The sequence below is a fragment of the Rhineura floridana genome, chromosome 8, assembly GCF_030035675.1.
Source record: "Rhineura floridana isolate rRhiFlo1 chromosome 8, rRhiFlo1.hap2, whole genome shotgun sequence".
Classification (NCBI taxonomy): Eukaryota; Metazoa; Chordata; class Lepidosauria; order Squamata; family Rhineuridae; genus Rhineura; species Rhineura floridana.
In genome coordinates, this window is record NC_084487.1 from 71,348,712 (window position 1) to 71,375,845 (window position 27,134).

Sequence of the window (27,134 nt, forward strand, 5' to 3'; positions counted from 1 at the left end):
CTCAGGGGTTACATCCCCTGCTACCTGTGCAGCCGTGGGCAGCTGCATAGTCCCAAGGAGCCCAGTTGCCCCCCAGCTGGCAGTTGCAGACAAGGAAGGGGCTGGCTTGTGCAGCTGTGGCAAGCTGAGCAGGCCCTAGCCAGCTGGGGAGGACTAGCCTCAGAGGGAGGCAATGGTAAACCCCCTCTGAATACCGCTTACCATGAAAACCCTATTCATAGGGCAGCCATGGGATCAACTTGAAGGCAGTCCATTTCCTTTTTTTCTGCCCTACATAAGGAAAAGTTAGTAAAACTTTCTATGAAATCACATTGTAAGGCCACAGAAAACTATACAACTGTTTTGCCTCAAATTTGCCTAAAATAAGTGAAATATATTTCAAGTCTGCTATATTGTTAGACAAATATAAAAACATCAAAGAACTTAAGAAAAGTTTTCCCTGCATGAATTTAGGAGCTACTATTACATTTACTAGAAAGTGATACAGGATTATTAAATGGATTATCAAAACTAGTAATCAGCCAAATGTTTTTGCCAATTGTTATCCAACATAATAGTGACTAAAACTGTTGACAGATTTGCTTTGCATTCTGATTACTATTTGGTCAATTATTTTATAATACTATAGCAATTATGAAATTTTTAGCTTCAAATTATGTTGCAAAGTATTGCTGAGTTGCCACACTTTCTGGACCCACTTGTCTTCAGAAAGAGTATTCTAAATTATGGTGTTCCATTAAACTTTTCACATTTCAGAAAGGAAAACCATGCAACGAAGAATTCTAATCCAACACAGGATATATTTTTAAAAATACCTTACTATTCACCTAATCAAAGTGCTTGATCATCAGTACGTATGATTAGGTATTGATCTGTTGATTAAAAAGAAGCTATGCCAATTTACAACAGTTTAGAATTCTACCCAATTAATAATGTAAGCTTACATGTCGACTCAGAAACAAGTCCCAGTGAGTTCAACAGAGCTTTCTTCCTGTAAGTATGTAAAAGATTGCAGAACTATCTAGAGTGAAAAAATAAACTTTATATGAATAGCCATACTATGAGCATGACAAAATATATATTAGAAAGTGTTCCTACTTTCTCCGTATGTTGTAGAATTTATTTTGATTGTAATAAGACTTTATGCAGAAATATTTCTGTGCTAAAACTGTTGTTATATGCCTTCAAGTCGATCACAGCTTATGGTGACTCTATGAATCTTTTGGATGTATTCATAGGGTTTTCATGGTAAGAGGTATTCAGAGGCGGTTTATCATTGCCTTGCTCTAAGCCTACGGCACCTCGTATTCCCAGGCAGTCTCCCATCCAAGTATTAACTAGGCCTAACCCAGCTTATCTTCCGAGATCAGACAAGACTGGGCTAAACTTAATGATGTATTATAACTTTGCTACATTTCTTTTTTCTTCTTGTATTGCACAATTAAACAAAGTTTTTCTGTCAGTGTAAAGATAACACTAGTACAAGTTTGATATCTTAGCACTAGGGAGATACACTATTATGCAAATAGACCAATGTGCTTCAAATCACTTAGCAAAGTTTCTGACGAAGACTGTTGATATCTTCCTCATTCTGATCTTTATGCAATAAAAAGATTCAGCATAGTGGCACCTTTCCTGCAACCAAACTCAGCAAATAAATCATTTTATATCAGTTATTATTGGCAATTAGACAAAATCCTAACCTGAATCATGATCATGACATTGGGGTTTTTAATATATACAGTTAACTATAGCAGGTTTGAAAAAGAGACTATTGGCATAACAGAGTTGAAGCAGATTCTTCTTCTTACTTTTTGGATGCCAATTCTTAAGTAAATCATTTGCTCAGTAAGGACTCTCAAAGAAATGATGAAGTTTACAGAACAAGATTCTGTGGCTGGATTTTCAATAACAAGCAGTTTAAAAATAAATTCATTCTAGATCTCTGCTAACAAAGCTATCAGGAAACCAGCTTTGCTTTCTTTAATCTAGAGCCCAGCTTTTAATGTTTGATTTGCTGCATGAGTAAAAAAAAAAACCTAAGACTGAACTCACACAAACATGTGTATATGGGGTGTATCTCAACTACAAGTAAAGCCCTCTGAGTCCTCTCAAAATCTGTTAATAAAATGCTGCCAGAATGCAAAGGTATGATGAGTCTCTTCTAAGTCCCAATGTTATGAAATGAAAGCCAGCTCTATAAATTCTGTTTACATTTGTAAGAAGAATATGAATCAGGGCTATGTTACAATATTTGATTACAGTTAAGTTGGCTCTTAATGTACTATTTTGTGGCAGAGCTCAAAGTTAAAACATGCCTGTTCAGCTATCTGTAACACATGCTGAAAAGTTGTTTATTCACAAATCTATCTTTTTAAAAATCAAAATATGTTTACTAATGTGTATGTTCACCCATAAGCAAAGCCAGCTGAATACTTAATGAACATGAAAACATAGCCCCTAAACTTCATTTTAACTGACTAAAGGGCAAAGTACCCGTTGCATTGCAGCTATGTGTAAAGAAGCCCCAACACCCCCTTCTCAGTTGCAGACAGAGGGTAGGATCTGCACATGGGAGGACAGTTGAGTGTTTAAATGATCTCCCACCAGTTAACTCTTCATCTGAAGCTTCCATCTGCTGCTACTTCCCCCTGCCCCTCCCTTGTTCCAGATCTATGTTTACTTTTGCACAGGTCTCCAACACCACCTGCAAAGGTCACCAGGGCTTCCTTACACATGGCTGCACAGTGACATGTAGTTGCCTCCTAAGTTGTTAGCAATTTTACTGCAGTGAACTGCTTTGGGAATCTTATCTGTATGACCAAATGTATGTTGAGCATACTATGATTCAGGGAGCCTATTTTGTTGGAAATCCCTTGTAAAACTTCTCACTAATAATTCAAACTTTAAATTCTCCAAATATACCTCCCTTTAAAAAAAAAAAAAAGCACTAGTCTTCCCCCCTTTTTAATCTGTTTTTCTATTTGTTGATTTGAATAAATAAGGGAAAGGGAAAGGTATCTGTTTAAGGGAATAAATCTGAAGGGATTAACTATCCCTAGAGGTTATGCTTAAGTGCAGGAGAAAGTGGTTGGCAAGTCTAGTCTATTGAGACTTTGAGAGACTTGAATGATAACTGCAAGGGGTTCTCAGAATTTCTCATTATATCCTACATGCTGCTTCTAGATAATCAGTGCAGATAATCAAGATTATGGGTTATAAATAGGTGGATCAAAAGGAGAAATCCTGCCTTTGCTGCTTTTATATAAGCCAGTGCCACCCACACCATGGGAAGATTAACTATGAAGGACTGCCCCCTTGCCCTATTGTAGGACTGCTATGCAAAACTCTCTGATGCGCTATGAATAACTCTGCTCTGACTTTGCCTTCCTGCTACCCAGAATCAGGTACAATAGCATGGGGACCCCAGCCTGCAAAGGCGAGTGCTGAAGAATAACATGAGATGCCTTTTAGCAATTCTATGTGTGGTCACAGTAACCAGAAACCTTCTCTCTTACCTACATCTCAGAACGAAAACATCTTAAAGGGTAGAAGTGTCAGTACTAAGATCTACAACATTAGAAGAGTTTCATAAGTCTATAAGGTAGCTCCAATATTTTGCTCTTCCTGCCTTGGGATTGCAAGGTCCTAGCTTCCCACCACTATCTGGCTGTCTTCCGACAAGAAAGTTAAGATATATAAATGCACTTTAACAACCAGTAAATAAATAAATGCCACACCTAGGAGATGAATATCAGATTCACTTATGGGATCCTACCAAGGTTAATTATGGGCAGGGGGGAAGGTTAATTATGGGCGGTGAGTGAGAATAGCATTTAATTTCTGTCAGGTGGAAACGTTTGCAGAAATATGTCTTTCTGAGATGTTCAGAAAATACATTACCTAGGAATATTCATAAACTCTGTAATAAAAGAGAGGAATCAAAATTAAGATTTTTTTGATAGGCAAGAAAGGGAGGTTCCAGTGGTTCCATATTATAAGGAATAAATTGAGAAATAGGGGTAACCTTTTGTAGCTTCACATTAAGGATAAGAGAGAATAGGCGGCATCGGGGACAACCGAATTCCTCCGTGCGTTGGCCGGGTAACATAGAGGGGAAGTGGTAGGATAACGGGTGCGAGGGGAAATCTCCTCTACCTTCTCTCCCCATAGAGGACGTAAGAACTACGGAAGAAGCCCAGCAGCTCGTTTTCGATGGGCGCGTTGTAGATGATCTTGAGGTTGTAACTTCTCTGCACCTCTAGGCTCCGGTTGAGGACGACCACGAAAACCTGGGTCTGCGGATAGAGGAAGAAGCTCGAGACGCGCAGGGCGCCGGCCAGCCTGTCCTCGGCCACCCGGACACCCTCGATGTGCATGCGGTGGGCGTGGAGGACGATGTAGCGGGTGGCGTTGAGGCACTCGACCTGCACGTTAACCTCGCCGCTGAACGTGAAGTTGTCCATGAAGGCGCTCAACATCAGGTTGTAGTGGAGGGGGCGCAAGTGGCCCGACAGGCGCAGCTGGGTCCAAGGTGGCTGTTCCCGGCGCCTCTGCCATTCCTCCTCCTCCTCGTCGTCCCCTCCAGGCGCCTCCGTTTCCACTCCTCCGTGGCCGGGGGATTCCCCGGCGTTGGGCTGGTTGAAGCGGGTATTTCCTGCGGCGGCCGCTGCTCCTGCCGGGACGCTCCGGTTGCCCGCCCTGCCTGCTGGGCCGTCCGCCGCCGTCTCGCCGCCGCCGTCGTCACCGCTGTTGCACTCCTCGATGCGCACGCTGAGCAGCACGGCGATCATGGTGACCACCAGGAGGACCAGGATGGAGACGGCGAAGCCCAGCACCAGGCGCTTGTGCACCGTAATGTGCCGCTCCGTGGTGCGGGGTCGCGCCGCTGCCGCGTCAGCCCACTGGCCCGAGAGCCCCCTGCTGCCGTTCCTCAGGGCGGCGTCCTCCTCGATCATCATGGGCGTGAAGGAGAAGCGCTTCTCCCGCTTCTCGGCCAGGGACATCAGAGTAGCGCCACCCCCGGCTCCTCCCGCGGGGCTGCCGCCGCCCCCCGCCGGGGCCAGGAAGGCATGAGAGAGGCTCCAGAGAAGGCGGCAAAAGGAAAGGGGGGAGGGAAATCACCTCGAAGAGGGAAAGCTCGCCGGCTGCCTCTTCTCTTGATTTTTCCTCCTCTCTCTCTCTTGTTGCCGTTGCCGGAGTCACTTTGCAAGGAGCCCCATCGCACTCCCTAAGGGCAGCCCCAGCACCCGAGGAAAGGCTCCTCGCGCCCCATGTGGGAGGAAGGCGGGAAAGGGGCGGGGGAGGGGCCGCCAGACCCCCCCCCCGAGAGCGGATTGGGCAGCGAGAGAGCTCGACTCCGAGGGCGCTGGGTGCGCTCGGTTCAACAGGGCGTCAAGCCATTGCCTCCCGCCGCTGTAGCGAGCGTAACTCTGTGCGAGGCGGGAGGACGAGGGCAGGCGAGGCAAGCGAAGATGGGAAGACTCCAGTTGTCGGCGTCTTCCCCGGCGGGTTCTTATCCACTCTCCCTCAAACTCGCCGCGCCGCAAACTCTCCTCCCACTCAGTCCCTTTTGCCTTAAAGCGGCCGCTGCTGGCTTTGATCGGCTCCCTCTTTCGCCCCGGCACTTCTCGGAGCAGTTCGTGCCCGGGTTGTCACAGAAAGGAAGAAAGAAGCGGTGAGGAGAGAGGGTGGCCAGCGGGAAGGAGAGACGACGACGCGGGGTGCCGATTCCTTGTCTCCAAGCCGCTCTGGCACCCGCTCACCTGCAGGCAGCGCCAAGTCGCTTCCAGCTCTCCGGCGCCGCTTTGCACGCCTCAGCTACTCCGGAGAAGGTCGAGAGCCCGGACAGCGTTAGGGGAAAAGCGTAAGGCTTGCCTTGGTAGCTGGCGGTCCCGCGCGCTCCTGCTTGCTAGTGGTCTGTGGGTTGGGAACTACCCATAGACCTCTAAGGAGAACTCACTGAGCTCCCGTAAAGAGGGAGCGCGAGTGAGCGAGCGAGCGTGTAGGTTTGCCTAAACCGAGGCTTACTAGAGTGACTGTAAAACTCCTGGGAGATGAAACAAGCAGCGAGAGATCAGAGAGCTTTTATTGAGCTGTCGCACAAGACGCTTAGCTGTTTTAGAATCCTCTTGAGGGCATAGATACAGATGGACACGCGCACGCGTATTGGCCAGGACTAGACGCTCTCTAGAGGTCTTTGGCTCCTTCCCCAGTTATAATTCTTCTTGCCAACGGGTCGGGGGAGCGTTAAGAGTTTTCACTGAAGATGTGTTTCTAACTGAGGTCCGAGTCTGCATAGAAAGACTGCCAGGCTAATGATGACAGAGAGCCTCTTTTTCTGTTCCTTTTTCTTTTCTTTTTTTGGCAGATCCTGTTCTGATGATCTGGCGAGTGTCAGATTATAAATCTGCCTCGCCGCAGGATTTGCCGGGATTTTATGTAAAGGAATCTGTTCTCCACATAAATATTGAACATGCACAGGGTGTTTATATGCTCGATATACTTTAAGGGGGATTGAATGGCTGCCTGTTTCGTGACAGGAGAAACTATTCAACCTACCCAGGGCAATGCCTCTTTTGCAGGAAACTGAAGTCCATTTCCAATTTTCTGAGGGCTTGTTCACAAGATACCGTGAGGAGTCCAGTGCCATGTGGTAAGCAAGGCATCTGTTTCAAGCAACTCCGAATAGGGGAACACTTGATAATGGGGGGGGGATTGATCAGTCATTCTCCTGTTTTATCTATGCCATGAGGATTAATCTTTTCTAATACTGACCTGTTAACTTTCAGCTGTGGCTTCCTGGCCAAATGCATGCTGACCCACAAGCAAGCAATGCTACTTATCCACAGAGTGTGCTAACTGCACCAGTGTCCTTGTGATGCCAGAAGCACTCTTTGCATTGGGTCATGCCAGGAAACCCTATACCTATTGACCATTTATCCTACTTTCTCCTATCTTGAAGCTGCAAATCCACTCAAAATGATGCTGACAGCTGTCAATGGTCCTTACTGTCACAATGCTGTGTAAACATTTAATGACATCAGGGCATCTAAATCAGCATGCATCAGACAGATATTTTTTAAAAAGGTGGGAGAGTCAATTGACTGATATGTTCTGATTACACATGATGGTAGACCTTGTTTTCAGTCAAAATGTACTTATGAGAGTGAAGCTGTTCGTCACAAGCACAGGACACAACTGTGTATGCCGCACTGAAAACCTAAAGTGATTTCCCAAGAGCAGTTCACCATAAGCACATCCTCATCATCACTATTACTATTTAGAGCATTTACACCCTATTTGAAAGCTTACAGGCTAAGCGATACAGCACAAAAGAAAAAGTGAACAGACAGGGAAGAGGAAGCCAAGACTGGAAGCAAGCAGGCTCAGTACAAGCATAAGGATTGTGTGGATTGGCCTGAAGTCTCAGCACAATCAGGCACAACAGTTCATCAACTGTGAACAATATTTTCAACAATATAGCAACAATATTTAAGGAAACAATTGTAGGTAAGCAGGTGGGTGTGCTAATTAGCCACATACTCCTCACAGTGTCCATGTGAAGAATTAACCAAATGGCATCACAGTCCATTGCTTCTTGGGGGAAATACTGGACCTCTGAAGATGGCCTTAAAGATTATATACAGGCAGAGCTTGTGTGCTTGCTGAAGGTGAAAGTGGCAAGTAAAGCAGCTCCTCTCTTGCCTGTAAGGATGAAAAAACAGTAAAGTCTCTTAAGAAATTGCCTTCAGCATACATGTAAAACTTTTCACAAAAGCATTCAAGGACAGATTTCCAAGGCTTCAATAGAACGTGACAGTAAGCAAAAAACAAAATAAGCAAAATGAATAAAGGTAGAGAAAGAGGGTAGGAGGTGGAGTCACAAAAAGTCAGTCATGAGAAGGAATTTGCCATTTTTCTCTAATGTCCCTCTAAAGAGAACTTTCTCACACCTAGAACATATCAAGAACACAACTCTGACAGGCTGAACACAGAGTTTAATTTTTATGCAAACAGATGCTCCCCTCTCTAAAAGTTGAAGTTTCATTTCAAGAATTATAAGACGCAGGGCTTATCTACAGAATTATTTTGCCCTAGATTTGTATTTTAATACAAGGTTCATTCCCTGTATTATCCTCCATTTAGAACGACATTCTGCTGAATACCTGTTGCTAGAAACCCCAAGAGGGAAAAGTGCTCCTGCACTCACGCCCTGCTTGTGGACTTTCCGTAGGCATCTGGTTGATTACTGTGGATTAAGCAGGGCACTGGACTTGATAACCTGTTGGCCTGATCCAGCAGGCTCTTCTTATGACCTATAGCTATATCATTCATGTTTACATTTATTGAGATCATACATTTTCTTTACTTTACACCTAATTTAATTGTACACACTTGTAAGGGAGAAACAAAATGACACAAACATTTTTCATACATTGTGCTAACATAATCTTACATATAAACAGCATATATTACAGATGCATAGTATAATGGAAAGGAGTACACTGACCATTTTATGTGTTAACTAAATGGTTGTCTTGATAGGCACTTTCAATCAACCATTGCAGAAGAACTACTCATTTGTAACAACTTAGAACACAAAGAAGTTTTCTTCCATCATGTTTTCAAACCCATGTTTAGATGGTATAACCTTTCAGATGTTGCTGGAGTACAATTTCAATCATCCCTGATCATTGGCCAAGCTTTTTTGGGCTGATGGGAGTTGGAGGACAACAACATCTGGAGGGCTACAAATTCTCTGCCTCTGGTGTACACTAAGCTCTCCCACATCTGTACAAATGCCCACCATTTGTAGTTGCTACACAGTGCCATTGAAAACAAAGACCACATGGTGGAGGGAGGATCATTAATGTGTCGTTACTGGTATCACACGGGTTGACTCTTTCTCTTACATCCCACTGCATTGATACTTGATTCACTGAACTATCGCAATCTCATATACCAGTCCATGGATTGCCATTAATGTCATGGGGCTCCACAGTCCTTCCTCAAGCATATTTCTTTGCCACATGGTTGCAACTGGAATGGTTTCTCTTGCAGAATGTGGGGTTAATAAATGGTGTGTACAGGGATGTGTACAGAGAGTGGAGCTATAGAAATAGCTTTACAAAGTCTCCCACTAAAGAGGTGTTTCCAAAGAGCATACTAAACCAGGGCTGGGATTGTATAATTTTAATTGCTTTTGCTATATGAAGTAATTAGTGGGAAACTAGAACCAAAAGATATGTGAGAAGTGAGGAAAAGACCACAAAGAAAAAGCTGACCATTTTTTTAAAATTAGCTATTATATATGTTTCATTACATACTGTTAGATGAATACATGTATCTATGCCCTTTAAAGCATTTTTATTAAGATTGTTTAAAGCACCAATCAAAGAAACGATCATATTGTGATATTGATTGCTTTTTTGCTATGCTCTCTAAGGTCCAACTATCATGTTGAAGTCATGCTGAAGTTTTCACATATTGTGGTGAACTATTTCAACAAATGTTCAGATCATATCCAAACGCACCCTGATTTAACTCACTTTTTGAATATTTACAGTGTGACTTTATGATCTAGGTACATGTTTGTAGTATTCTTAACATACCAAAATCATCAAAAAGGTCAGTTTACCTAGATCAGGACAAGGATCCATTGGATGGATAACATATTGCTGTTTGGTATAATAAACATCACTTAACTACTCAGCTCCTTTGAGAGAAAAATCCACTTGCTCCCAGAAGTGACTGGAGGAGGAACCATTTTTTCAAAATGTCAGCATTATTAAGAGGGCTGCAAAATTTATAATCCTTACTGAATTCATATCAGACCCTCTCAATGGAGAGTGTAGATGTTCTTATTTTGCAGAGGCAGATATATGGTGATTTGGTCAGGGTAACACCATGAGCTCATGGCTAAGCTATGATTTGGATCAAGATCTTCCAGAGCCAAGTCCAAAACATGCCACTGGGCCAAACTTTGCTATCTCATTGCCATTCTGTCATTTCCCATGGCAGCAATAGTGACTCTCCAATACATCAGAGCAGACTAACAAGAAAGAAGTACTTTCAACCATGCTGATTGAATATTCCCACTGTCTGATCTGAAATGTAATATTTGGAGGCCAGTATGACACATTACATATATATTTAGAAGGAAAATAAATATGAACCCTATGGGATAATTCATTTATATTATAGTGAAATCCTGTACACAGAAGTAAACTTACTGAGATCAATGGGACTTACTCCTAAATAAGGATTACAGTTTAACTGACCTGCAAAGTCCTTTGGTATTTTCTTCTTATGGTAAGTTGACAAATGGATTTCATGCGCATTGCCTCTGAAATTCACTCTTCACCTTGACTTTTTTCTGTGACTGCTGAAAGTTAACAGATCAAGCCTTATTTCTTTAGCAGCATCTTGGTAATGACTCCATTATTAAAAAAATTCCTTTAGGCCATCAGCATCTTGTACGCAATCACATTTTATGAGCTACATGACAAAATTTCACTTGTGCTGAAAAAGAGCACATCATCACATACCATTACCAATTCACTGTTAAAACTGTCCTTCCAGACAAGATGTTTCAGAACACACTTGGATACACTTCAGATAATGTAATTCCTATTTCATACAAAAGCCTATCTTGTGGTAAGGGAGTAAAAAAGACTGGCGGCAACATCAGTTTAATTCTCTTTTTGGTGAGATTCGAGTGGCACAGCTAAACATCTACATTGCCATTTTGTACTCTTAGCAGAAGGACTCTATAAATAAGGGATACACTTTGGCCATATATCATACAGGTGGGGGACAATTTATTCATGGTACTGAACTCACCTAAACAGAAAGCATTACAGTATAAATTTCAGAGAATATATGTAGGCTCTTTTGTTTTTAAACACCTTTGGACCTTTTTGATTTATACTTCATTTTTCTGGATATATCAAATATTTTCTTTGATAACTGGATGGCTGCGAAAGTTTTAAAGTAGGCTGACAGTCTTTTTTCCAAGTCAGTCTTGGGAGGGCAAATTCCTGCCTTGTTCCAAATATGATAGGTTAGTTCCAAACCCCAAATACTGGCTTTACCAAACCCCAAATACTGTACAGTACCTATATTAAGGTCCTGTAGCATGTCCTCTACTGCCAGCATTCTCAACCTAGCTGTGACAGCCTCTGATGGGTAATAACAAGTCAGGGATCCCACAGTGTGATGAAATAATATGTTCTCTTCATCTAATGGTTCTCCATTTGAGTGAAGAATGACAGAATATTTTCAATGTATTCTGAAAAGATACTTTCTTGTGCAAAGATGACATATGGAACTGAAGGATTTAGCTATGGAAGAGTGGAGAATGACACGGGAATGACGTGTTACATTAGAAAATAAAAATATATTTAAGACTACATTCATCAAAACATAGAACTCTACTGATTTCAGTGTTTTGGTGTGCTGGAGTAAAAGAAAGACAGAATAATCCTTTGGGTCCATATAATCTCTGCCTCTTCTTTATTACTGGGACACATTCACCCATCCTGGCCCCTATTTACTATAAAATGCTCACACAAACCCCTTTTTAAAAGGTACACACATGAATATCCAGAATATATTATGGTTCAGACCCACCCCACGCCTTATCCCCTGCTTTCTGAACCATTATAAGTTATTTATTATTATTATTTTATTTATACCCCGCCCTTCCTTCCAGCAGGAGCCCAGGGCGGCAAACAGAAACACTAAAAACACTTTAAAACATCATAAAAGGACCTTAAAATACATTAAAACAAAACAGCGTTAAAAACATTAAAAAAAACTTTTAAAACCCCTTTTTAAAAAGGGTTAAAGATATTAAAAGACATATTAAAAGCAATTCTAACACAGACGCAGACTGGGATAGGTCTCAATTTAAAAGGCTTGTTGGAAGAGGAAAGTGTTCAAAAGGCGCCGAAAAGATAGCAGAGATGCCGCCTGCCTAATATTTAAGGGGAGGGAATTCCACACGGTAGGTGCTGCCACACTAAAGGTCCATTTCCTATATTGTACAGAACAAACCTCCTGATAAGATGGTATCTGCAGCAGGCCCTCACCTGCAGAGCGCAGTTACAATGAGGAAAGGAGGTGATCCATTCTCCTGATGCTGGGTTCATGTCCTAACACTGGTGAGTGAGTAGCAGTTGTGTCCTCATTTCAGCAATGAGTTCCCTTACGTTCAGTCCTATGAACTAGATCATGCTATGTCATAAGTATACCCAGGGCTATATCTCCAGCTTTTTGTGACATCTTGTGCCGGCATGATGCCCTGAGCTGGCTTATGGTACTAGCTTGTGACGCAACACGGGTCCTGTAGTCACTGCAGCCCTTCTGATCACAACTTTTCTTGTGCAGTGACCCAAAGTATTGGGCTTTACTAGTATCCTAAGTAATCCAAGTTCTTTCAGATATGTTAATTATATTTTTTATAGAAAAGTAGTTTTCTAACTTTATGTAGCCAAAGTTAAGCACTTTCAAATCTCAGTTATTTCAATGGGACAGAACTAAGCACATTCATAACCCCCACACTGGAATCCATGAGCAATATCCAACCGTACACAGAGTTAGGTGCATCTTAACATAGTGAAATCTATTGAATTAGTTGTTCCTAACACTACCTAGGGTCAAAGTGAGAAAGTGTTTAATATTGGCCAGATGTCCTCCCTTAGAACATGGTTTGCTTCTTCCTCAGCATTTAAATAGCTACACCCCTAATTTTGTTGTCATAATTAATTGAAGGCATGAGTAATTTATCTGAATCTCTAAAACTGTAAAGTTTTACATTTTTGCTCTTGGTTGCATCTTGCAATAGAGTTCTATGTGTTATTGCTGTATTGCATGAAAAGCATTTTCTTCTTTTCGTTTGAAACACAGAGATTTACTTTTGTCACTGAAACAGGACATGCTGTTCTTTATGTTGTTCATTACTTTGTACATTCCAGCTGTGATGTAGTCCCATTATTTTTCCCCTAAGCCCCGCATGCAGAAATACTTCCATACAGGGTTGTTTTTTTAATCTACCCTCTAAATGTCAATATTTTCTGTATTTTTCAGAGGGAAATGTCTCTCATCATTTTGTGCAGTACCTTTGGATTTCCTTGTTTTGTTCATGTTTTCTGTTCTTTAAAATGAAATATTTATATACCTGACCATTGTCATCCAAGCTCATAGTTTAAGTTTCTTTCTATGTACCTATTACTGTTTCATTTCTGATAGTAATAACAGTACTCAAGAGTTATTGTAAGTTGGCAAAATAATATTTGCATTTCCATCCCACGCACACTTCCCTTAGAGTAGGCCCCACTGTATATAGGAATTACATCTGAATAAACATGCACAGGATCTCACAGTTCTGAGGATTCTGGCTGAAGCCTCTCTACAGTGCTGATCATTTGTTAGGCAGGTGAAAGAAAGGGACCTCCTCAGAGGGCATAGATGCCATTGGGCTAAGACCCCACAGATCCTCTCTCACACAGCTATGCCTGTGCTCTGGCAGATTCTCAATGCAGAATTTCTTCCTTGCACAGCACCCTATTATTTCCCCATTACAACAGATCCATGAGCAGACACCTCCTCCAATATGCAGATTTCTGTCATTGGTTAATAGCAATTACTTTTAAGGGTCGATTTTTACTATTTTGCTGCCTGAGCCTATATGTGTTTACTAAATTTGTTTTCTTCTCCAGAAGCTGGGATCAGATGGCAGGCAGGACAGTGCTATGTATGTGAACTCAGACAAAGATCCTACTCATTTTAATAGGATTTACTCTGAGGTAAGTGTATACAGAGTGGGATACTTACAGTACAATCCTATACATTAGAACTGAAGCCTTATGTAACTAGTAGAGGATTGTGCTGTTAGTTGCACATGGAGGAAAATGTGTTATGCAGTAATACAACATAATATACCTTTGTTTTATTGAAATAGTATCAGTTTAAGTGCTGGAGCATGTCAAATGGGTTTAAGTGCTGGAGCATGTCAAATGGATTTAAGTGTTCACACGATTGCAGTTACCATCACCATTATCGTCATTATTATTGTCATCATTACTTTAAGAAAAACATCAAGCCAATTTATTTTCTTGTTTGATATGTTATATGTGTGTTTTGTGGCAAGAAACAATTATGAACATGTCTGATGACAATATACACATGATTCTGAGACAGTATTCTAGAATGGTACACAATTTAAGCCTTATTCATTTACTTTCAAAAGTAACAGCTAATCGGGCAAAAGTGAACCATCTTTTCAGCTATTTAGCTTAAGGGATTGTCACAAAATATAATGTAACTGACAATGAAAGAAGCATGCTTCTAATTAAAATAACATTGATTCAGCATATGGTCTTCTGCATTTGCTTTTCATTTTTTATTAGGAAAATTGTCACTTTTCTCTTTAGTGCCACCTTGTGGGTCAGTCAGCAAAAATAAACATGTAGGTCTTTCTTACTGTGATATAAGGCAAGTATGATCTTAAAAAATGGAACAAGTTTCTCCAGTATACAGAAAGTATTTGATTTTACAGGAAAATTCAACAGACAAGTGTTTGCAGACCTACTACTACAATTGTTACACAAGAAGACAGAACAGTATTCCAGGGATTCAAAGTAATGGGGCCCACACAAAATCAATAGGCATTTACATAATAATCCTTAAATGCATATTGCAAAATATGCACGACTGTATTTCCTTTGTATGAAAAACAATATGAAGATGCCCTCCTATCATATGGAGGTACCCATATGGGTTCTATGGGTTGCTGCATGAGCAAAACTGCTTTTAGGACTAAATGGTAGGATTGAAGTCAACAGCACTCTTGTGTTGGCAATTGTCTCATAACCTCACCATGACACTGTTGTGCTATATGAATGCAATAGCTAATCAAATAGCAGTGCTTTGAGAGGGGTGGGGCAAGAAGGGATCAACGTTTTTAATGGTCCCCTAGTGCAGCATCTCTTGTGACATTTGGACCCATATGAGTCACCAATCCCAGACCTACTAAACCTGTACTTCACACCCATTTCTTGTACTAATACTTGGGATGTAAAGGGGGAGAAAGGGATTGCTCACACTGCCAGAGACTAGATCCTGATAAACCAAAAATATTTGTGCCACTCTGACTAGCAGGGTACAAACAAGATAGCAGGATGCAAGCAGGATGCAGATGTCTGTACAACATCAGCTTTCAACCATCTGACAGAACAAGTAAAGCTAATGCATTTTGAATTCTCTCTGATCCTACCTACAAGGGGGGAAAAGAACATTTACATGTTGGCATTAAACTTTACAGAAGAAGAATTGAATATATGTGGTTGTCCTTAGAACATAGCAGAAAGAAAGTGCAGGCAAGTATTATGTGTTCCAGTTTCCCCTCCCCCATTGTGTGTAGTTGACAGAGTTATTAGGATGCTATAATTTTTAAATTACCTTTTTATTGCTTTCACTGCCAGTCCTTTTCAGGGTTCCGTTGCAAGAGATTTCTTAAAGAAAAACACACAATCAATCTTATTAACCACTAAAACAAAGCAAACAACAACAGCAAGGACAGCGATCCTGCACTCCATTTCATGTCCTTAAAGTATAATGTTAAAAAAGGAAATAATGAACAATGTACTTTTGGTTATAGAAAGCATATGGGCCCCTTTTCATAAATCATTTCTCCCATTTTAATAACATTTGTAGAACAGATCCCCCCCCCAGTTAATTTTTATTTTATTTTCACCACAAATTTTCACACACAAATAATTTTGTATTTCTAAATATTTATGAGTCTCAGTGGGCATAAATCATACCTCCAAATGAATTCTGATAATCACCCATATGATTACTCCATCACAAATACTGTGGTTGAATGGTTATATGTATGATGTTCTATATTTTTGTATTTTGGTTGAACCAAGTATAGCTGGCCTGGCCTGACATGGTCTCATGCATATCTGTATGCAAATTCTATGACCAGAGTCACACTTGTTGTGTATTCGTTCTATAATCAAGTTAGACTTCCTTCCAGTCAGATGGGTACCGGAAACCAAGTTGGAGTGAGATAAAAAGAGACAGGCATGAGCAAACTCCTTAACTTTCATCCTGAATAATAATTATTGTTGTTGTTGTTGTTGTTACTATTATTACTATTACTATTATTGCATTTATATACCGCCCCACAGCCGAAGCTTTCTGGGTGGTTTACAACAATTAAAAACATTAAAAACAAATATACAAATTTAAAAACACATTTTTTAAAAAACAATTTAAAAAGAATTTAAAATGCCTGGGAGAAGAGGAAAGTCTTGACCTGGCACCGAAAAGATAACAGTGTTGGTGCCAGGTGCACCTCATCAAGGAGATCATGCCATAATTTGGGGCCACCACTGAGAAGGCCCTCTCCCTTATTGCCAGCCTCTCAGCTTCTCTCGGAGCAGGCACCCGGAGGAGGGCCTTTGATATTGAGCATAGTGGATGAGCGGGTTTATGTCGGGAGAGGCGTTCCATCAGGTATTGTGGTCCCAAGCCATGTAAGGCTTTACAAATTAAAACCAGCACCTCAAATCGAGCTTGGAAACATACAGGCAGCCAAAGCAAGCGGGCCAGAATTGGTTTTATATGTTCGAACCATCTGGTCCCAATTACCAATCTGGCTGCTGCATTTTGCACAAGCTGCAGTTTCTGAACCATCTTCAAAGGCAGCCCCACGTAGAGCACATTGCAGTAATCTAACCTGACGCATGGACAACTGAAGCCAGGTTATCCCTGTCCAGATAGGGACGTAGTTGGGCCACCAGCCGAAGATGGTAGAAGGCACTCTGTGCCTCTGAGGCTACTTGAGCCTTAACTGACAGAGATGGTTCTAGGAGAACCCCCAAGCTATGGACCTGCTCCTTCAGGGGGAGTGCAACTCCATCTAGGGCAGGTTGGACATCCACCATCCGGTCAGAAGAACCACCCACTAGCAGCAGCTCAGTCTTGTCTCGATTGATCCTCAGTTTATTAGCTCTCATCCAGTCCATTGTCGCAGCCAGGCACCGGTTCAGCACACTGATAGCCTCACCTGAAGAAGATGAAAAGGAGAAATAGAGCTGCATGTCATCAGCATACTGATGGCAATGCACTCCAAAACTCCAGATGACCACACCCAATGGTTTCATGTAGATCTTGAACACGATGGGGGACAGAACTGATCCCTGCGGAACCCCATATTGGAGAATCCAGGGTGCCAAGCAATGTTCCCCAAGCACCACCTTCTAGAGCCGACCTGCTAAGTAGGAGCAGAACCACTGCTATGCAGTTCCACCCACTTCCAACTCAGCCAGTCTTCCCAGAAAGATACCATGGACGATGGTATCGAAAGCTGCTGAGAGATCAAGGAGAATCAACAGAGTCATACTCCCCGTCTCCCGACAAAGGACATCATACAGGATGACCAAGGCTGTTTCTGTGCCAAAACCAGGCCTGAAACCTGACTGAAATGGATCCAGATAATTGGTCTCATCCAAGAGTGTCTGGAGCTGGCCTGCAACCACTCATTCAAGGACCTTGCCCAGGAATTGAGCATTTGCCACCAGCCTATAGTTATTAAACTTTTCTGGGTCCAGAAAGGGTCTCTTCAGGAGTGGTCTCACTATCACCTCTTTCAGGCTGCTAAGGACTGCTCCCTCTCTCAGAGAGGCATTAATCACTTCCCTGGCCTAGCCGGCTGTTCCATCCCTGCTAGCTTTTATTAGCCGAGAAGGGCAAGGATCCAGCACAGAAGTGGTTCCACGAACCTGTCCAAGCACCTTGTCAACATCCTCAAGCTGTACCAACTGAAACTCATCCAAGAAATCAGGACAAGGCTGTGCTCTGGAAACCTCGCTTGATTCACCTGCTCTAACACTGGAGTCCTGGCGGATGCTAAAGATTTTATCCTGGAAGTGCCTAGCAAATTCATTACAGCAGGCCTCAGATGGTTCTACCACATCCTTGGGGCCAGCGTGTAATAGCCCCTGGACAATTCTGAAGAACTCCACTGGGTGGCAGAATGATGATTTGATAGTGGCAGCAAAATATTGGTTTTTTGCTGCCCTCGCTGTCCCTAAATGCAGCTTACCATAGGCACTCACCAGTGTGTAATTGTATCCACCAGGAGTTTGTCTCCATCTGCACTCAAGCTGTCTCCTATATTGTTTCATCGCTCTCAGCTCTGGGGTATACCATGGAGCTGTACGAGCTCTACACAGGAGTGGGCGCTTAGGAGCAATCTTGTCAACCACCTGGTTCATTTCTGTATTCCACAGTTCAACCAGGATTTCAACAGGAGCGCCAGCCCTATCAGCCGGAAAACTCTCCAGAGCCCTTTGGAAACCACATGGATCCATTAGTCTCTTGGGGCAGACCAACTTAATAGGTCCCCCACCCTTGCAAAGGAAAAGCTGCTGTAAGTCAAACTTCAGCAAGCAGTGATCTGTCAATGATAGAGGGACTGATGTAAGGCCCCCCACATTCAGATCACCATCTCCATGTACAGTTGCAAAAACCAAGTCTAGAGTATGCTCCACTACATGTGTTGGGCCAATGGCATATTGGGACAGTCCCATGGTTGTCATGGAAACCATGAAATCCTGAGCTGCCCCGGATAAGGTGGCCTCAGCATGGATGTTGACATCCCCCAGAACCAACAGTCTGGGGGATCTCAACAGTACACCTAATACCACCTCTGTAAACTTAGCTAGGGAGTCTGTTGGGCAGTGGGGTGGGCGGTACACCAACAGAATCCCCAGTCTGTCCTGCTGACCCAACACAAGGTGCAAACACTCCAGACCGGTAGTCACATGGACAGGGTGCTTGCAGAAGGAGATGGAGCTCCTATAGACCACAGCAACCCCCCTCCCCAACCCTCAGGTCTACCCTGATGCTGGACCAGGTACCCTGCAGGCATAGCTGGGAGAGACTGACTCCTCCCTGCTCACCCACCCAGGTCTCGGTTATACATACCAGATTGGCTGCCTCATCCACAATTAAACCATGAATGAGGGAGATCTTATTATGCACCAATCTGGCGTTTAGAAGCAGCATCCAGAGGCCTGAGAGCTGGCTGATAGGGCAACCAACAAACTTGCGGGTGTGGGGAGGACCGGAACAAGGCACAGTCGTTAACTGCCTGAGCCGCATTCCCTTTACCTGGCAAGTCCTCCTCACAATGCCATATCTCCCTCTGTCCATCACTACACTAATTGGGGGGCCCTCAAGTCTCCCCACTTGGCTCTGAGTCCTCCCAGGCACATGACTCAAGACCCAAAAGTCCCACAAAAAGCCAATCTGCAGAGCAGGAGCCACCTCAGCCAGCCAGCCAGCTTATGTATTCCCCCCCCCAGAGAAGGGACAGGTGGACGATATCAGCAACAGCTGGCTGAGTACCTGGGGGTGTGAATTGGATAAAGCTCAACATCTCCCTAGACTGCTGTATACTAATCTCTGTGGGACAGCATACTCCAGATTGGTTGAGATTACAATCTGCATGGGTAATTAAGTTTCTGAACCCATGGAGAATATGCACAAGATACTTGAATGTCAACAGTTCGGGATGCCCCACCAACCCCCCATCTCAGAAAGTTGCATTTTAAAATAATGTACATAGTACATATCTTGAGACTGGAACTGTGAAACTGTCCAAGGTGCTGAAGCTCCTAGCTACCGACTTAAATTTGGGGGTTAAGATACTCTAGTTTGGATGCATGGCTGGGTAATTCCTTGAAAAAAAATGTAAGACTTTGTTATGGTCTAGCAGTGGTTCCCAAACTGTTTCCCCCGCTTAATGATTTTACTGCCTGTTGTAGCAACTGTAATGCATTATGCAAGGTATGGTATGATTTTTAACTGTATTTTTACAGGCCACCTGAATGAAACTCACAGATCATGATATGGGTACTCATGGTCCAGTTCTAGCTACCTTTAGCTACATCAGAGTGTAGAAGTTATCATGGTTCCCCCTCCCTTTATTTCCAGTTGCCTGATGCTTTTATTTGTCTTGTGTGTACTAGCTGAAGTTTTTATGTGTCTGCTTCAGTTAAGTATACTAGAGTTTTGTCCTCAATAACTGCATGTACCATCTTTAAATTGTATATAATCTCTACTGTTCTGGTCAATGACTTTAACAGGAATGGGTATGGTGTGCCCAGTCAGACCCAAAGGAATAAAAAGAGTTCTTTAAAACTTCACATTATTCCCAGATTGCTACCGGTTGACAATTTCTTACAGGTATCAGTCTGGATAAAAGCAAATGTCAAATAGATTATAGTAAATACTTTTTGGACTGAAGTACCAGTGTATGGATCCATTTACTATCATATCCAATGCTGGATCAGTGTGAGGAATGGTGGATCCACAACTTGGAAGTCCTGAAACTGTGACAGCTTTAGACAATGTGAATAGTTTCAGTTTTGAAGACATTAAAGATTCAGAGTTCGCATCAAAATCTGCTAATATATTCATAGAAACAGGATCAGCTTAACCATTCAAACAAGAGTTCTAGCTAAGGAAGTCAAAATAACATATTGGATAAAATCACAAGGGGTGCTATCCAACTAAGTGATAGAGTAGACCCAATTAAATCAATAGACTCAGCTAACTTAAATAAATTTATTTCAGTGAGTTTACTCTGAATATCACCCAGCTGTATATCACCCAACGCATTTGGTTGGAACTTTGCCCAAATTTCTTAATATTCCACAAGCCCTTGTTGTAATTTTATAAAAGAACCCATCTACTTTTTTTCACAGAATTTGATATTATTACATTTGATACATTTAAGTTTACAATATAAAAACTATCTTTCATCTTGTGCAAGCCAATGTTTTTCCTCCAGACAATAATTCATCATGCCTACTCACTTGAATTTGATGAAAACATATACTGAAGAAATGTAGTTATTTCATAAATGATCACTACATATAACATCTCTTGGAAGTTGACTTCACTCACTGGTAAGATTGTGCTTTTTTGTAATTGGAATTTGCTTGTTCCTAACTCCCATCTGCTAGTTCTTATCATATAGTTTTTCAGATTTTTTCTACATAAAGATATATCTTATAGTCATGTAAGTTTCTTAATGTGCAAAATGAGTGCCTTCTCCTTCATTGTAATCTATTTTTTTCAGTATTCAGATATTCAGCTTGCATTTTCTGTAAATTATTTTTAATGGTATCCCTAGATGTTTTATTCTACAGACCCAAAAGTGAAAAGCCTAGTAGCACAAATCCATCTTGTTCACTATTTCCTAGCTAGCTTTTACAACTAGAGACAACAGATTTTGTTATGTCATAGAAGAGAGGCCATGTTCATTTTGTCCACTGTAAAACCAGCACTATTTACAGTCTACTGCACTATATCATTTTCTGTAATATATTTGCATTATTTTTCGTTTGCAGTGCTTACATCATATGTTTATATGCTTCCCTGGTAATGCAGGATTGCCTTTTGACATTAGTTCCTCCTGATTCCTATATATACGTTCCTGTAAATTTCAAGCTAGATTATGCTGGGGTTGCTGAATTGGTCCCGGAAACATAATACTGTTCTTGTCTTCTTCTTGGCGATCATTCGTGACCGAGTAAGATTGTCTTCCAAAATATAGTCTTTAACAATGGATTCATCTGAATCTGTATCCACCGCCAATGTACCAGACCATGACTAAGGGCTTCTAGATTTCACAGTCCTGCCCCCTTCGCCATTTGCCAATCGCCATGGGACTTTTGTTATGGAAGACGCCTGTGTGTGAATTTGTTTTATGTGGGGAGATCGGCGCACCACGATCAACACACAATCTTGACAGAAAAAGGCTTCAATCCAATGGCATGGGTACCATGACAATTGGAAGTCCTTTATCTGCTGCAGCCTTCATCCACCTTCACAGCCGTTGTAACATACACATTGTTATCCTCCACCTGTACTGCCATTGAGGACTTTCTTGGGTCGTTCTTTGTCTGGTTCCTCTCCCTTGACCGTACCGCCATGGGTGACCCTGCTGGGAGTACATGACTCCCAACGCCATCGCTCACAGGGTTCATTGGAACATGCAAGCCCACTCACCACGACAAGGTGACGATCCACCAAGGGGACATAATACTATACCACTATCATAATTAATGATCACTAAAACACATACAGCAAAATGTTGTGGTCATAGATTTGTGCAACAAACAAGCAAGAATTTCAAAAAGCCACAAAGGGGTTGGAAAAGATTCTCACCCAAGTACAAATGTCAGCTATTATAAGGCGGGTGGAAGGAGGCAAAAAGAGCAACAGACAGTTAAGGAATATCTAGATGGCTTTAACAATTATTTGGGACTTAGGGTGCTTTCACACATGGGGCTAATAGCGCTAGTTTTCCGGATTAAAAAGGTAGCACTTCGTTCCATATTTAAAAAATCCCTTTCACGCTGCAGTACCTGTTATACCGGCATTTTGCCAACAGTCGTTCACACAGAGCACAGTTTTTCTCCCTCCCCCCAATTCGGCCTCACGCGACACCAGATGAGCTGGTTTGAGGCCTGTTCTTTCGGTGCATGAGGGGGTTGAAAGAGGCGTGATCGCGAACACGATCAGCTGAGAGGCGCAGCAGCAGAGGCTCTGCAGCACAGGCTCCTCTCTCAGGAGCAGCTGGGATCGTCTGGGAGGCACAATGAGGGCCGTTGGTAAGGGCAGGAACGCACTGCAGGCTGGGGGGCTGTTGGTAAGGGCGGGAACGCACTGCATGCTGGGATGGCTGTCACATGAGCAGTGGCAGCTAGCGCAAAACTCCCACGATCTTCCATGTCCCTGGCCTCTATCGGAATTTTTGAGGTATCATTTATTGCAGAATTTAGCACTAAACTTCCACTACATTCCACCAGAATTCCGGAGCTACCCATTATGTCATGTGAAAGCTCAAATTTTATGCGCAAATTAATAGGAAATAAATCATCAGAATAATGGAATAAAGTGCAGTGTGAAAGCACCCTTAGAGCGATAGCCAACTAAGTCATATTCAGAGTAGACCCACTAAAATGAATACTGGATTTAAGTCCACTAATTTCAGTGGGTTTACTATGAGCATGACCTAGTTGGATAATTTCACCCTTAGGGTGTTTCCAAATAGGTGTTCAGTGTGGATCGGTGCCTATACTTTTTTCACATGGTCCACATGATGTTGTCAGTTTCAAAATGCAGCCCGTATTCCCTCCCCCATTTAATTCAGATTTACCCTTTTCACAGAAAATCCAGTTGTTTTTTTTAAAGCCCATTGCCAATTACCCATCAGTTGTATCAGAATGATCGGTTTGCAGTATTAAGCCCCTATGTAGAAGCACCCTTAGCACAGAAAAAGGCAATAGAACTTCAAACAATAAATAACTAAATTACACCTTTCTTTTTCCCAAAAAACTCACTCATTTTCAGGTTTTTACAATGGCCCTGTAAACCATTTGGAAAAGATAATGATTATGAGGATTGAATCTTAAAAGAAAATACATTGAGTAGTAGAAGAGATTTCTAAAGAAACTGTGCTCCAAGTTCTGCAATGGATTCCAGCAGGCTTCTGGGAATGATTTTTTTAAGCTGATATTGACCTAAATGTGCCCCTAGTGAGATGAGAAACCATTTCATGCTGCTGCCTGTCTAAGGCTGCAGTCCAATACATGTCTACTCAAAAGTAAACTCCATTGGGTTCAATGGGACTTTCTCTCAGGTAAGTGTGTATTGGATTACAGATTAAGTATCTAAAATCAACTGAGGTCACTGTTTTGATTCTATCCACATGACTATAAAGTCTATCTGATGAGGGGTATAAAGAAAGGTATTCCCTGTAATTTATCCAAAGTTGCAGAATTCCTTTACCCCCATCATCCGCCCTGTAAGGACTTCCCACTAAAGAGAGAAAGCATTTCCTGCAAATGTTACAAGATTCTCCTAAACTATCTATATCTGGCCCATAGGGTTCCCAGGTTCAGGGCCTGAGACTGATTCTGTATCTTTAGGAGAAGAGAAAGTCAGCCAAGTGCAGGTGTTCTTGCAAAACTGTAATGAGAAAAACCACACGGTGGGATTCTTCCTTCTCCCTGCACAACTTTTAAAAATACAGAAGACCTCTTGGAGGCCGGGCCTGGCAACCAAAAGGTCTTCTGTATCTTTAAAAGTTGTGCAGGGGGAAGGGAGAATCCCACCTTGTGGTTTTTCCCATTACAGTGCTGCAAGAACACCTGCACTTGGCTGACTTTCTCTTCTCCTAAAGATACAGGATCAGTCTCAGGCCAGGAACCTGGCAACCCTACTGGCCCACTATATATATATTGTCATTGCAGTGTGGTAGTCACTACCACATGACCTGGTCTAATGGCAATGTCTGTAAATGAGAAATGTATGAGCCAAGCAATTGATGTGGTTACTTTCCAAGTCAACATTAACCTGTGAATAAATGGAAAAACAAATCCTTTCACCTGAAGGCAAGTGTGCAATTCTGTGAATTCAGTAAGTGATAACTACTAATTTTCTCTTTTGTCTTCCAGGCAGAAAATCAAAACCATTTAAATGAAAGGATGCATTTTAAATCAATGTATGTTGATAAGGAGCAGACATTGCTGCTAATGCTTGCAAACATTCTTTGTAACTTGTATACATAATCGCTCATGTTTTTGCTGCAGATACGGGATTTGAGTGGAACACTTTAAAGAAAGTTCTTTAAATTATTGGTTTTCCCTCTCTTTCAATTTGCTGTCACTTAAACTGTAGAAAGAGACCACGCACCACAACTCTTTCACATTGTGCTGAGAGATGGACATAGAACAAGGCTAACTGAAACCAACATTTTTGAGATGGAAAAGTCAAATAGGTTGACTCCCCCCCTCCATGCTGTCACATGGTAAAGTGGTCTTGGTGTGATATCATAAGCTACCACAATATCCATGCTACAATCAACCTGGAATCTACCACTTGGGTGTGTTCTCACAACACTGCTTTGCCACTCAAAAATAACCAGAGCTTGAAAAATTACTTTTTTGAACCACAACTCCCATCAGCCCAATCCAATGGCCATGCTAGCTGGGGCTGATGGGAGTTGTAGTTCAAAAAAGTAACTTTTCCAAGCTCTGAAAATAACTATGGCCCTGTTTGCAAATCATTGCTAAATATTTAAAGGGGGGGGACCTTAACTGTAGTAAAACCAAGAATAGTCTCAAAAATCACTTACCTTTTTCATACATCACCTTTTTCATACAATACCAATCTGGTTGCAAATACCACAGTTAGCAATTTGGCAGTGCAGCCTAGACAGCTTATTCTCTGAAGTAAAAAGATCTAAAATAAAAAAAGAAATTGTTATAGAAACAAATAGCAAAGGAAGGATGGAGTATACCATTACTGAAATTATACTATGAGACCAGTCATTTAAGATACTCACTCTGGTGGCGCAGGACATGAACAAAAAATAGGTATTGCTGGAATATAATCAAGCAAAGCAGGACCCATTTGGGAGATGACATATAAAACAAAAAACTAGATAATTAAGATTTGTATAACAACCAATTTACCATATCTATGCTGAAAATTTGGGAAATCAGGAAAGAAAAATTAATGCCAAGTATTTCACCATAGATCCCACTGGATCTCAAGTTTGCTAATAAAGATATGTACTGCAACTTTGGAACATTTAGGGGAAAAAGGATAACCTTAAAGAATTATGTGATGCAGGGGTGGGGAACCTCCAGCCTCTAGGCCACTCATGGTCCTTCAGTAGGTCCCATTTGGCCTCTGAGGTCATTTTTCCCAAGCCATGCTCACCAGCTGACATTACGAGCAACATCAGGTGATGCATAAGAGGACAGGGCTTAATCCTGGCTTGGCTGAGCGATCTTGTTCCCTGCTGGGTTTAATCCCCACTCACCAGCTGAATGGGGATTAAAGCCCTGAGTAAAAGCATGCTTGGAAGCAGCTTGTGCACACAAGTTACTTCAATAATGCTTTTGCAAAGGCTTTAAGACACCTCCTGCATTCCCATTTGCTCAAATGAGATGTCAAGGGCTGTCTTAAAGCCTTTGTGAAAGCGTCCCTTCTTCCCCCATTAACTCCCTAACATTGGGGATGAAGTGGGAGAGGAAAGACTTGGAAAAGCCTTTGCGAGTCTCCTCCCTCCTTCAAGTCCATGATACTGGGAACTTAAAGCAGGAAGAGAGGAAGGTTCGTAAAGGCTTTTTAAAGTTTCCCCTTTCAAGTCCCAAGTGTTGGGAACTTAATAGGGGAAAGGGAGAAACATGAAAAAGCCTTTCCTTCTCTCCGTTTGGGCAGTGGGGTTCCCAAATGAAGGAAGCCAGTGGGGTTCCCAAATGCCAGCAGCAAGCACTGGCTTCATTCTCTCCCCTCCAGTGGCACTACAGCAGGAGAGAGAGACAAAGGAGAGAAAGAAACTTTATCTTCCTCATCCCCACTTCATTGCTGCCATGACTGGCAGTGGAAGGGAGAGCAGGAAGCTAGTGCTTGCTGTTGGCACTTTAGAATCCTCCCCCAAGAGATGCTGACAGGTGGACTGGGCCATGTGATTGACAGTTTGCAGCCATGCCCACCTGTCAAATTTGACCTGTGAGGCTGATCTTGGTAAGGATCTGCCCGTGGAGCCTAAAAGGTTCCCCACCTCTGCTATAATGGTATACACAGCTTAACAAAACAAGAGGAGATCCAGCAGGACATTAATCTCACATGGCTGCCAAAGCACCAGACACAATCTTTCTTATTAAAAACTAGAATAAGAGGGCAAGTCTTCTGTCCCTTAACTGCTTCTGAATATGAATGGATATGAATTTAATGAGACAGCATTTAAGGAGTCCTGTTAGATCAGGGTACAGGCACTATAGAGAGAAAAATATGGGAAACCAATTGCAGCAGAAAAATAGGAGAAATGGCCTGGAATTCACTATGGGACAGTTAAGCCCTAAAATCAGTTTCTGCACACATCAGACAAACCATGTTAAAATTGACACACACCAATGATATACTATCTGTCCAAACACACACACACCCCTACCTCACAGAGATACAATTCTCAGAGTGGTTTAAGAGTCAATCCTTCTTCTCAGGGAATTATGGAAACTGTAGCTCTG

The 27,134-nt window shown here is 42.2% G+C and overlaps 1 protein-coding gene and 1 long non-coding RNA gene across 5 annotated transcripts in view; both read right to left on the reverse strand.

Annotated features, from left to right (window-relative positions):
* The window catches only part of TRHDE (thyrotropin releasing hormone degrading enzyme), a 393,299-nt gene extending 387,515 nt beyond the window's left edge, over positions 1-5,784 (reverse strand). For 3 of the 4 annotated variants that reach the window (XM_061639727.1, XM_061639726.1, XM_061639725.1), the window contains exon 1: positions 4,159-5,784. In XM_061639727.1, the coding sequence (XP_061495711.1) occupies positions 4,159-5,006 (848 nt within the window). In that variant the 5' untranslated portion in view covers positions 5,007-5,784. The remainder of the gene's footprint in view (positions 1-4,158) is intronic. The other variant, XM_061639728.1, reaches the window with a different exon arrangement.
* Positions 5,785-5,815: 31 nt separating this feature from the next.
* On the reverse strand, positions 5,816-27,134 carry LOC133390671 (uncharacterized). The gene is made up of 5 exons (XR_009764445.1): positions 27,059-27,134; positions 25,232-25,338; positions 15,466-15,518; positions 10,284-10,387; positions 5,816-7,707 (listed from the first exon to the last, which is right to left on the reverse strand). It is a non-coding gene; the product is annotated as an uncharacterized LOC133390671 (long non-coding RNA).